The 12404-nt window shown below is 41.5% G+C and overlaps 1 protein-coding gene across 8 annotated transcripts in view; it reads right to left on the bottom strand.

Moving 5' to 3' along the window:
* Window positions 1-5883: 5883 nt before the first annotated feature.
* MCF2L2 (MCF.2 cell line derived transforming sequence-like 2) overlaps window positions 5884-12404 on the bottom strand; it is a 247921-nt gene continuing 241400 nt past the window's right edge. The window contains exons 28-30 of one of the 8 annotated variants that reach the window (XM_081300603.1): window positions 8871-8959; window positions 8388-8503; window positions 8027-8313 (exon numbers count right to left, since the gene is read on the bottom strand). In XM_081300603.1, the coding sequence (XP_081156729.1) occupies window positions 8175-8313; window positions 8388-8503; window positions 8871-8959 (344 nt within the window). In that variant the 3' untranslated portion in view covers window positions 8027-8174. Of the gene's footprint in view, window positions 8504-8870; window positions 8960-9116; window positions 10084-12404 lie in introns of those variants that run through there. The other 7 variants (XM_081300605.1, XM_081300604.1, XR_014022845.1 and 4 more) reach the window with 7 other exon arrangements.

The raw sequence follows: 12404 nt of genomic DNA on the forward strand, positions 1-12404 counted from the left end.
AAATAAAAAAAATCTATATAAGGAATTCTTTTTATGTGTCTGACACTCTGTAATGCATAAGGCAACTCTACATGGTAAATTTTTAAAATCTCTGTTTTACTAATATGGTAACTAAACCACCCAACATCACACAACAGATTAAGAATTTACTAATGGCCTATGTCTTGTCTTCTGCTGATCAACAGGGGGAAAATCTCAGGAGTGGTGACAGGTTTGACTGGAAGGTACTGGAGGGTACTGGAGAATAGGAATAGCAGTGGAGAATAGGATCAAGAGATCAAGATGGTGCCACATTGGAGAGACTGAAGAAGTCAGACAGGAGTTTAGTCTTTCTTCCCTGGAGGCTTCAAAATAGGCAGGTGCATTTGGGAGCAAGTGTTGGCCCGACACTTGGTAAGGGCTGGGTGGCTTTGAGACATTAGTTCAGCTGATATTTCTTGGAGGATGTCTAGAACCAGGCTCCTGAGCAGGCACTCAGAGGATCAGAGTTTTGGCCTGTTTCTTCAGGGCTCCTGCCTTTGATTAAAGATGAAATGTCACAGCTGGAGTTTCAGAAGTGGTTGAAGCCAGGTTTTAGACCATCCCCACTGTCCATTAACAGGCAAAATATTTGCTGGATTGCAGGGACCTGTGAAGGCATATTTCAAATTCTGAAAATTGTTCTCCTTTTGTAAGAAACGAATACAAAAGTTTTAGGAGCTCTGTGTCAGGAACTGGGATCAAAGACCAAGTCCTAGAATAAAATTTCTCCTAGCAACCCTATTAACAGGGATTTAGGAGATATGTGAGGAACCGAGGACAGAAAATATGTGTTTCTTATCACAATATCAAGTGATTTATTATTTTAAAGAATTTTTTCTTCTTTGTAATGTTTTGAACAACTAATAATAAAAAAATTTTAAAAAAGAAATTTTTCTTTTAACTAAGTGTTGTTTTATTAGCAAAAAACTATCACATTCCTTGATTAGTCTTATATTTGTAGCATATGTAGTGAGGTCACCTCTTTTATTACTAATATTGATCATTTGCATTTTCTCTTTTTTCTCTGATCAGTCTAACTAGATGTCTATCAATCTTATTCATGTTTTCCAAGAATCAAAATATAGTTTTGTTATTGTTCTTCTGTTTTCTATTTAATTGATTTCCATTTGGTCTTTATTATTTTCTTTCTTCTACTTAATTTGCATTTTGTTTGTTTTTCTTTTAATTTTTTTTGAAGATGGAAGTTGAGGTCACTGGTTTGCGATTTTTCTTCTTCTCTAATAAACGTGTACTGCTATAAATTCCCCTCAAATTACTTCTATATCTGGATCCCACAAATTCTGATATCTTTCCATTTTTACTTAGTTAGAAATACTTCCTTATTTTCTTTCTGATATTTTCAGCTCACAGTTATTTAAAATAGAGTAGGTTAATTTCCAAACAATTCTGGGAATTTTCAAGATCTTTACTGATTTCTAATTTAATTTCATGGTTGGAAATACAGGATTTAAGTTTTACAAATTTATGGAGACACATTTTTCTGACCATGTTTTTTGTGAGAAGTGCCAGAACAAAAGTACCATAGGCTAGGGGGCTTAGATAACAGAGATACCTGAAATTAAGGTATTAGTAGGGTTCATTCCTTTAAAGGGCTCTCTCCTCTGTGTCTTCTGTGGTCATTTCTCTGTGCATGCCTATGCCCTAATCTCCTCTGCTTATAATGATATCAGTCATATTGAATTAATTTCCACCCTGATAACCTCTTAAAGACCCTATCTCCAAATACAATCACATTCTGAGGTACTGAGGTTAAGGTTTCCGCAAATGAATTTGGCGGTGAAAGGGAAGGACACAGCTCATCCTATCACAACGGGATGTCTTGTAAACTGTTTCGAGTGCACTTGGGAAGGACATGTCCAATCTATTATTGAACCCAGTGTTCTGTTGATGTTCATTAGGTTAAATTGGTCAATAATATAATTTGTATTCTCACTGATTTTCTACTTGTTTTATCAATTTTTGCAAGACAGGAACCGAAATAGTTGAATATAATTGTGTTTTTCTATTTCTCCTTGCAATTCTGTTTTTGATTTATTTGTCCTGGGGCTCTATTATTGACACACAAACAGCCAACATTATTAGGTCTTCTTGGTGGGATGGTCATTGTGTCATTTTGAAATGACTTTTTTTTTTAACATATCTTTGTTCTGAGACTGTTTTATGTTAACATAGTTGTTTTGGCTTTCTTCTGGTTAGCATTAGCATGGTATAATTTTTTTCTATCCTTTTGCTTTTAATCTATTTATAACTTTATAATTAGAATGGCTTTTTATCTTGTTTTTAATATCCAGTTTGACAATCATTCTTTTTTGTTTTTTTGGTACTGGAGATTGAACTCAGGGGTGCTGTACCACTGAGTCACATCCTCAGCCCTATTTTGTATTTTATTTGAAGACAGAGTCTCACTGAGTTGCTTAGCACCTCACTTTTGCTGAGGCTAGCTTTGAACTTGTGATCTTCCTGCCTCAGTCTCCCCAGCCAGGAATTTCACCACCACACCTGGCCAAATCATTCTTTTTTAATCGAGATATTTAGACTACTTCATTATTGATACTAGAATGTTTACTATCTTGGTAAGTAGTTTCTACTTTTCTGTTCTTAGTTTCACATTTCCTCTTTCATTATCAGCTCTTGGATATGTTTATTAAATTCTATTTTATCTCACTTGTTGGCTTATTTGTGTGACTCCATCATGTTTGCTTTAAGGTTTACAGAATTTATAATATCACAGTGAACCTTCAAGTGTTATTGTGCTGCTGTACACGTAAGGGACTTACAATACAGTATTTCAATTTCTTCCCTCCTGGTCTTTGTTCTGTTGTGCTCGTCCATTTTAATTGGTCATAAATCAGAAACTGTAACATATTGTCATAAATTTTAAGCTAAGTAGTCATTATCTTTTTTTAAAGATAAAAGAAATAAGGAGGGGGGGGAGCTTTTAGTCTTAACTCTTAAAATTACTATTTCTCTTAGTCTTCTTTTGTATAGATCCTTGGGCTTGTTGTTGCTATGGTTACCCCAAGTACACTGGGTGCACTTCAAGTGATATGTTTGGTGTGTGTGTGCATTTGTTTGCTCAAATGTTTTCTCAGTGTCTGCTCCACTCTAGCTTTAGGTCTTCCTGTTGATTGTCCTCTCTCTCTCCACATACTGGTGGAATCCCCCCAAGTTTTTCTCAGAAAATATTCTTTTAAGTCATCATATCTTATTGTATCTCTTTGTTATAAGTTTAGCCTTTCCCCTTACTAATATACATGGGATATTATATTTCACAAAAGAAAAAAGGGGTTCCATGATCAAATAAGTTTGGGAAAAGTGTATAGACTTCCTTCCTGTAAGAGCTTTCAGATTCTTGAATCTATTAATTGACATCTACCAAGAGAGGAATAGATTATTAAAAACTTTTTTTTCTGCCTAGCAGAAAATGGATTAACTCATTTAATACTTCTGCATATTCTATAAAATATACTGTAGCAATGTTGGGATAGAGGATCTTTGACTTTCTAGCTCTAACATTGCATAATGTATGGCTGGTATTTAGTACAGACTCAGAACTCCTCTAGGTTTTATGGATTTAGCTGCTTCAGCCAGGCCATTATAATCTGTGGCCACAGCATTCTCAACCCTTGGCAACACATTGAAATCCAAGTCCCTCTAGTGGGCCACATTTTAAAGGCATGGGGGATTTGAACAACTCTAAAAGAGGCCTGAGGGGTTTCATCTGGTGGTTTTGGATTCCTTTCCATTTACTCAAATGGGAAGAGAACACATATTTAATTCACGGAAAACATACCCTTTGTTTCTCCACCCTGTTTTTTAAAAATTTTTATTTATTTTTTTTACATGAGCATTATTATTATTATTTTGCATTACCACCCTGTTTTTAATAAGCCTAAAAGTTCACAACTACTTCCTGAGTGAACAGTGTGGCCAGGCCCCCAGTAGAGATTGTAGTGTCCACTGGAGATCTATTGATACCTGAGATGGCTTCACAAGGAATATTCCCCTATTTCTGTGTCCCCTGCAGCCCACCATGAGCTCTGTGATTCCTGGAGCCCAACAGAGCAGCAGCCTGGGCTTTGACAAGGAGGCTGGAGTAGAAGATCAGAGTGGACAGTCCTGGGGCACTGGGGGCAGCACTTGAGGACATCCAGCAATTCCTGGTACTAGAAAGTCTCCTTTGGTCACCTCTCTGTGGCATAATATCTGCAGAGAGACTCCTTCTGGGAAGATAGGGCACTTGTCCCCTGCCAGCACCATCAAGTGTGGACATTTTCGTATGGCAGGCATGGACTCAGGACCAAAATACTGAACATGCCTTGGGCTGAGTTTCTGTAGTGAGCAGCTGGCTAGTCAATGAGACCATCTAAGTGGTGTTTCCTGAGGCAAATGGCAGCATCCTGAAGATTCTTGTGTTTAGCTAAGATACAAAAGTAGTTGAAGTTCTGCCATATTCTCATAGAGAATTGGGTATATCATGATTGACAAGATAAGCAGAGAAGTCTGCTGAGATATTTATACACATGCATTTGAGACTGAATGTATAGATATGTTTTATAAGAAGTTTGAAAATACACCATCATCCATTAGGCGGGACTACATTTTCTTCTGACTTAGTAGTCATGTTTACTGTTGTTCACATAGTAAAGGACTCTGTGTGCTTTCAATACTCGTTTTTTTTTTTTTTTAAATATGTTTTTTAGTTGTTGATGGACCTTTATTTTTATTTATTTATTTATTGTGCTGATAATTGAACCCAGAGCCTCACAAATACTAGGCAAGTGCCCTACCACGGAGCTACAACACTGTTGAATTAATAAGATTCACAAACTAGGTTGGATTTAAATAGGTTCCCCCTTTGAGAACCACATTCCTGCAGACTTTCTACCTTTCTATGGTTGCAGTTGTCTAAAGCATCTGGAGGAAGTCATGAGTGGTCATGCCCAGAGCCTGCCCTACCCTTACAGATTTCCACAGCAGGTTTCCTTTGTCCCCTTTTTCCTCACCTCCTCTGCAACTGACATCATCACCACCTCACAGGTGGCTGGTCTCAACCTTCCTCTTTCTCTACAGATGTGTAAGAAACTGGAATGAGGAGGTGAAGGAGGAAGGGACTCACCACTAATGAACAAGTGAAAATGGGGGTGGGAAACCACTAAAGCCAGTAAGGAGGGAAGATTCCCAGGAATGTAACTGTGATGGGATCAGGAAGAGCAGGAAGAGCACTGGACTCCTGAAATTGCTTCCCACTCTCTGTTGGTGAGCAGTGAGGATGATAGGAGGCAGGATCTGCTGAGTGCCAGGGCCAGCCCTAATGTTAAGAGCCTTTCTGACTCTTGTGGCCCAGGGGCCCTTAGCAACTTGTCATCCCTGCCATGCAGGGCTCCTGTATGCCTCTGTGCCTGAGCATGTGCTATTCCCTCAGCCCAAGGTCTCCTCCTCCTTCTCTACCTAAAGAAAGTTTTGGCTCCTTTAGATCTAGCTCAGATTATCACCCCTTCCCTAACCACATCAGAAGAGTCCGTGACAGTGTTGGTGCTCCCAGAGTATCTGTCACACTGTGATTGTGATTATCTGTTTCTACATTTGTCTTCCCCACTTGATGGATGATTTCTCACTCATCTTTACATTTCTCTGGGCTCACTTGGTTCTTGAATTTCCCTTAGGACAGAAGTATTCTGAGAGCAGGTGTTGAATCAATTGAATAACATATTATATATTTTTATGGTCAAGATGAAACAATGTGGTTTGAAAATGATGCCGATAAAAGAATCTAAGATTATAAGATTATGGGTTTGGGAAGAACTTTTATTGTGTAAATAGTCTACAAAATTGAAACACACATTATCAAGAAAGATACTTTATTGTTAGGAAAGGGGGGTGGGAGAAGGTAGACTCACAACATAGTTTCACTTTCTGAAAAGTTTCAAAGAGGGATGAGCCTCTCCCTTATAGCCTGTCCCTTAGTCTCTACTTTTTTGGCCACCTAAAGGGCTTCCTTATTAATAAAGTGAGACACATGATTTTTTTTTTTTTTGATATATAAAGTGGTTTCCTTGAGACTCACAGGAGAGGCTGCTCTCATTGGCTCACTCCATTCCAGAAACAGTCAGGGGACCGGAGACTCAGCTAGATCCCATGTCTAGGGAAAACTTAAAACCAAATCATCCCTAACAATTCCAAAACAAACTAAATTCAAAAGTACTCTAAAACTAAGTAACTGCAAAGCTAAGATTGCTGGTTGTACACTGGACTTCCCAGCTTCCAGCCCACCCTTCTACTCTCTGCTTTGGAGACTGGAGGAGGGGAAGGGGACGTGCCTCTTCAGCATCCTGCCTGTCTCCCCCTAGCAGCATCTCTACCCAGAGAGCCAGAGCGTGCTTCAGCAGCACCAGTGATCCAGTTGGATATTTTCCTTAAAAATCCCATAACTAGCCCATCGTGCCATTTTAGAGACACCAGCACCTGCTTTTCAGAGTTCTGCATCTAGCTCCCAAGTTCCTGGGCCATCTGTATCTTGAGCAGCAACTGCTCCTCAGGGGACAAGCCCTAGCCATGGGGTCACCTCTACACTCCTGGATTTTGATAATTCCAACCTCTGACCTTTGTTCTCTCAGCTCTCAGTTTCCATGATATCTAAGTATCACTTCTTCTTATGTTTTAAATCTCCAACAGCTGGTTAACAATTCTTTATATTATATTTTCTCTGTTAAAATAACTAATATAACATTTCTTAATTGAACTGGTACACTAAATTCTAAACCTAAATAACTTGGAAAATAAATCTGAATGAATTAAGAAAGAAAAAAGACGAAAATTTAAGTGGTGAAGGCATAACTGAAAAAAAATGACTGAGAATAAGTTGCTCTGGAAATAATTTAAAAACTAAATACATTAAAAACTTTGAAAAAATTTAATATATTTAAAATTTAAATAATTTTGAAAATAAAGTTTTAAAAATGAAATAACTCACACAATAAATAAAAAATAAGTGAATGTAAAAATAAACAGCTCAAAAAAAATAACTGAAGAAACTCTGGAAAACTAAATAACTCAGAAAAAGTCCTACAGTGATAAGAGCATTGCACTCTGAAAATAAATGACTACAGTAATTCAAAAGCTCTCAATGAGTTTCAGTTAGTCAATTGACTGTGAAAATAAATAGTTCAAAATTCCAATAACTAAAAGTAGAAAGCAACTCAGATACTAAACATTGTAAATACAGGCAATGAAAATAGATAATTATAAGCCAATTAATTTAAAACCTACAACTCAAAATAACTATTAATAAAAATAAAACATAACTGAAAATGAATAATTTAAAAAATCTTGAAAGTAAAATAAATGATTATTCACAGGTAACTACAAGTATAAAATTAAGTAACTAAAAAGCTAAAAATGAATGAAATGTTACCAATGAGACTAAAAAATAATTGAAAATAAATAACCTGTATTAAAAAACTAATACATCTGTCGTAAATACTTCATAAGTAAACTTGGAACCAACCCTCTTTGAAACTGAACAACCTTGGAATGAACACACACACACACACACACACACACACACACACAGACGTTCTCTTGGGGGATGGGGAGGCGCAGCAGCTTCCAGGTGCTCATCCTCGGCCTGCGCTCGCGCTCAGGCTCCAAGGCTCTAATTCCACTCCCATTCCCGAGAAATCTTGCAATATCTGAAGGAATCTTTGATTGTCCCAATTTGGGGATGGGAGGGTGTAGGGGCGTGTTAATGACCTGTAGTTTCTAGAGGCCCGGGATGCTGCTAAACATCCCACAGCCCACAGAACAGCCCCCACAGCAAAGACTTATTCAGCCCCAAAGTTCAAAATCGCCAAAAATTGAGCAGCCCTTGGTGAGTCCTGGCGGCGTAAGCTGTGCGCTCCCTGCGCCCGTGGAGGCGCGTGCAGCCACACACAGTTCCCGGGCCCCTGAGCTGGGACCCTTGGGGCGCTTCGCCTTGGGCTCCCCTCCCCCCGCTACAGACCCGGGGCGCCGAGGCCCGCAGGCTGCTTTCTGCTGAAGGAGCGCGCGGCGTTCGTCTGCATCACAACAGCCCCTCCCCGGGATGCAGACGGCACCGGCGGCCGCGGAGCTAAGGGAGCCTGCGACGAGGGTCAGTTCTCCGTGGAGGAGGGTCTCCGGCTTGCTGCGATCGCCCGTACTGCCTGCGCCTGGACACCCGTCGTCTCCCCCCCCGCAGGAACGGGCAGGCCAGGGGACACCCCAGCGCACCCCTCTGTGCTGCTCGATGCCCTGAAATGACAAGAAGAAAGTCAGAGAAGCCCTGGCAACACATCGGCTTACTTTCTTCCAACTTTCACACTCACGCTTTCTTCTCATCACGTTCTTCTGTTCCTCCCTCGGTGCTTTCTCCTTTCTCCAGGGAAACCGTTTTGGGGGAACAGGTTTCATAACTGTCCTCAGACTGGAAAAGTCCTGAGAGCTGTAAGGGTGGGAACAGGGACACACTTCAGAGTCAGCAGTTGGGGCAGTGCTCCGCCCCGGCAAGGCCCATTGAGCCTCTCCCACCCCAGATCTCCCACCTGGGCCTTTGGGGTGCCCAGCTGCAGCCCCTCCTGACTCCAAACCAGCACATTGCCAGAGACAGTGATGTGGAGACATGCAGGGCTGGGAGGGTGCACAGACACTTTGAAGGTCCAGTGATCTAGGCTTCCTGATTAGACCTGGTCTTGATGGGACAATTATGAAAAATGAGGAAGAGAGGGAATAGAGGAGAGGGAGAAGGGGCAGGAGCAGCCCATGAATAGAAATGAGGGAGATTAGAAAAGATGCAAGAAGGAAATAATTACACTCAGCACACTGCTCTCCTTGTCCATATTTCCGCCACCTTCACCACCATCAAAGGTTTCCGTGGAGACAAACTCCCTGCTGGAGCAGCCTTGGGGAGGGAAAGGGTAGGATTTGAGCCCCTTTGAGGGAGGAGGATGATCCCTCTGCCAATAGCAGGATGTAGCAGGCAGTGCCTGTCTCAGGGACACTTCCACCCCATCTCTAACTTCTATCATAAGGCATTGTACCATCGTTCAGCAAAATGGTCATTTCCTCATCCTCACTGTGCTTCTGGCATAAGGGGACTCCAGGTTTGAATAACTGCCCTAAAGAAGAGTCTCAGGGGGTTTTGTGAAGCCTCACCTCAAAAGTGCTGGGAGGCAACCCAAGAACCTAAAGACAGATTCCAGACACACTTCAGGGTAAATGGCACCTTGGGGTGAAATAATTATGGGGAGCATCAAGAACTGCAGCCCTAGGCCTACAGCTTCCGTGGCCCTCATGAGAGACCTGGGTTTAAACTTCCTAGCTGAGTTGTAGCTCAGAAACCGAGATAATAAGTGTTTGTTTTAAGCTATTAAGGTTCGGGAAATTTATTACGTAGCTGAACACAATCAGCACATATTTGGGGAGTGAGGCAGGGACTGGCTCAGGAATGGGCCCCACCTCCAATATCCAGAGGCAACTCTGTAGGGACTCCCATGACTCCTCTTTAGGGTGGTTGTCTATCCCCGAGTCTCCTTATGCCAGGAGCAAAGAGCGAGGGCAGGAGAATGACTGTCTTCCTGAGAGGTCTGCAAGGGAGTCTTGGAGGGATGGAGGGAGCTGTGTCCTCCATCACCCGCTGCGGGAACCAGAGGGGCTGAGCCTCCAGGGTCCAGTGGTCCCAGTGCCTCAGAGGATGCAGGGGCTGCCAGGGACCACAGAGCCCTCTGCTGGAAGGTTTGGATGGTGGCCCTGGCCTGGCTCAGAGGCCTGGCTCAGCCTGGAACCCCCACAGCCCAGGTGGGCAGGATGGGAACTGAGAGGCCTCATGAGTTCCAGCCACTCTGCAGGCAGCTGGCACCTGAGGTGAGGTGATCACCTGCCTTCATTCTCCTGCAGGGCCATGTAGCAATCATGTATCAAATCATTTACAAATGTAAAACAACAGCTTCCCAGACAATATTCACCCTTGATGTGATGGCCTCATCTGTTGCGTCCTACTCCATCTCTGTGTGCTTGGGTTCTGCTCTAGAGGCAAAGCAGGAGAGGTGCTGTGGGAGTGGTTAAGGGTCACCAGAGCCTTTCCAGGGTGAGTCCCAAACTGCAGCTGCTCTGGGTGTCCTCACCTGTGGCCCTGGGCTCTGGGCAGCAGAGACAATGCCCTATTCACTCTCTATCCTGGTGGCTCCTGGAAGAAACCTGGAATTCTTAGAACCTGCAAAACTTGGAGAAGGTCCTGGGGGCAAAGTCCTGGGGAGGAAGGTGTGGCTCATAGGCAACCAACTGCGGTAATTGACCTGTGGGGACTTCTCAAGGCCCAAAGTGGGGTCAGGAGCTGTGGGTCCTGGCTCCTAGATGATGTTCCTCCTTCATCCAGGCCCTTCCAGTTCTTGAGCTGCCTTTTGTTCTAGCTTAAATCACCTGCATATTTAATCCTCTCCAGGAGTTGGGTCATGGGGTCAGCAGTAAGGAGCTGGCAGCATTGAGGGTCCAGAATCTCAGATTCGAGGGTCTGGCCAGTTATAGGCATGTGTGTGGGTGAACACATGAGAGGCCCACTGCCCAGTGGTAGGAGAATGGACTTTGGAACCAGCCAGACCTGAATGCAATTCTGATTTTTCCACTCACAAACTATGTGACCTTGGGCAAGTTAAATCTGTTTTTTTAAAGAAAATCTTAAAAAAAGGAATAATAATGTCTTGGTAAGAGGATTAGCTAACATGTTAATGAAGTAAAATACCTGGTAATCACATGAATTAAAAAAGTAACACTTGTTATAATTAGTGCTAATAATAATTACAATAATACTGAAGAAAGCTTCTCTGGAGCAGTTATGGGCATTCCAAGTATTCTATTGTTACTCAAATTTGGGGACAATTTGTCATTGTCTCATTCTCAGAAATACTCAGGAGAGGAAACAGATTATAAGGTAATAAATAGCTTTAAAAAGAAACAGCACACACACAGTTTTGTTTTAAATTTTTAAAATTATTATTTGTTATATATGACAGCAGAATGCATTATCATTCATATTACACATATATAGCAAAATTTTTCATATCTCTGGTTGGTTTTTCACACCATTTATGTCTTCATATATATATTTAGGTAATGATATCCATCTCATTCCACCATCTTTTCTACCCCCATGCTCTCTCTCTTATCCTTCCATCCCTTTGCCCTATCTAGAGTTCGTCTATTCCTCCCATGCTTCCCCTCCCAATCCCACTAAGAATCAGCCTCCTTATATCAGAGAAAACATTTGGCATTTGGTTTTGGGGGATTGGCTAACTTCACTTAGCATTATATTCTCCAACTCCATCCATTTACCTTCAAATGCCATGATTTTATTCCACATACACATTCTGAAGAACCAAACCAACACACTGGATCTTGACAAATATTCAATTTGATTACAGCAAAAATTTAAGTGATATGTTCCTTCTTGGAAAATGCATAGAGTGACTAGTCCCAGCTGAGGTCCTGCAGTGTGTTGGGTCAGTGTTCCCCAAGCCTCCAAGGCTCTCCCAGTTCATGTAGCAGAATACATCTAAAGAGTGTGGGTGGGGAAGGACAACAAGAGTGGAAAAGGTGGCCCATGAAAATTCATGCTGATAAGGTCTGGGGAGTAGTGTCTTTTCCACTCTTGGATGATCTTCATAGCTCACATCACATAAACCCTGCATGAATCTAGTTTTAGCATTTAGTGTTTAGAATTCCAAGGTTTTGATTTTGCTTAAGAAAATTGAATGAAACTTATGAACAAGAGAACCTATTAGTGAGATTAAGTTATCCTCATCAGAAAACACATTTTTTGGTAAATTATAGACTTCCAAGGCAAAATCATGGCCTTTCCCTTGCTGAACACTGGATGGCACTAACGGACCAATATAGATCCTGCTAGTTCAGCGGCAACTAATACCATGAAGATATTAAATGAGTAAATTCTATTCTATTCTCTTCCAAACTAGATTTTTCTCTATTCCTTACAATTAGGCACAACCTTTAAAGCATCATCTCTATCACATGAACGAAAGCACATTATTTTCACCTGGGGGTCTGGGAGTGGTGGGGAGCTGCCCTAAGGCAGTGCCTGGGCTGCTGACCTTCCATTCCCTTCCCTGGATGTACAGTAAGTAGGTGCTAATGATCATATACTAACAGAAAACTGGGCACAGCCTAAAAGCTTCATCTCATTTAATCACTTAATCTCATTTAATGTGTGTCTACATTTTGTAAAATAAACAATAAAAAGAACTTAAACCCAAAGAGGCTAAACAATTTATTCAAAAAGATGGAGATGGTCTTGAGCCTGGGTCTGTAAAACCTCAGGATTATGCTGTGCTGCT

The sequence above is a fragment of the Spermophilus citellus genome, assembly GCF_964194105.1.
Source record: "Spermophilus citellus genome assembly, chromosome: 7".
In the NCBI taxonomy this organism is placed as follows: domain Eukaryota; kingdom Metazoa; phylum Chordata; class Mammalia; order Rodentia; family Sciuridae; genus Spermophilus; species Spermophilus citellus.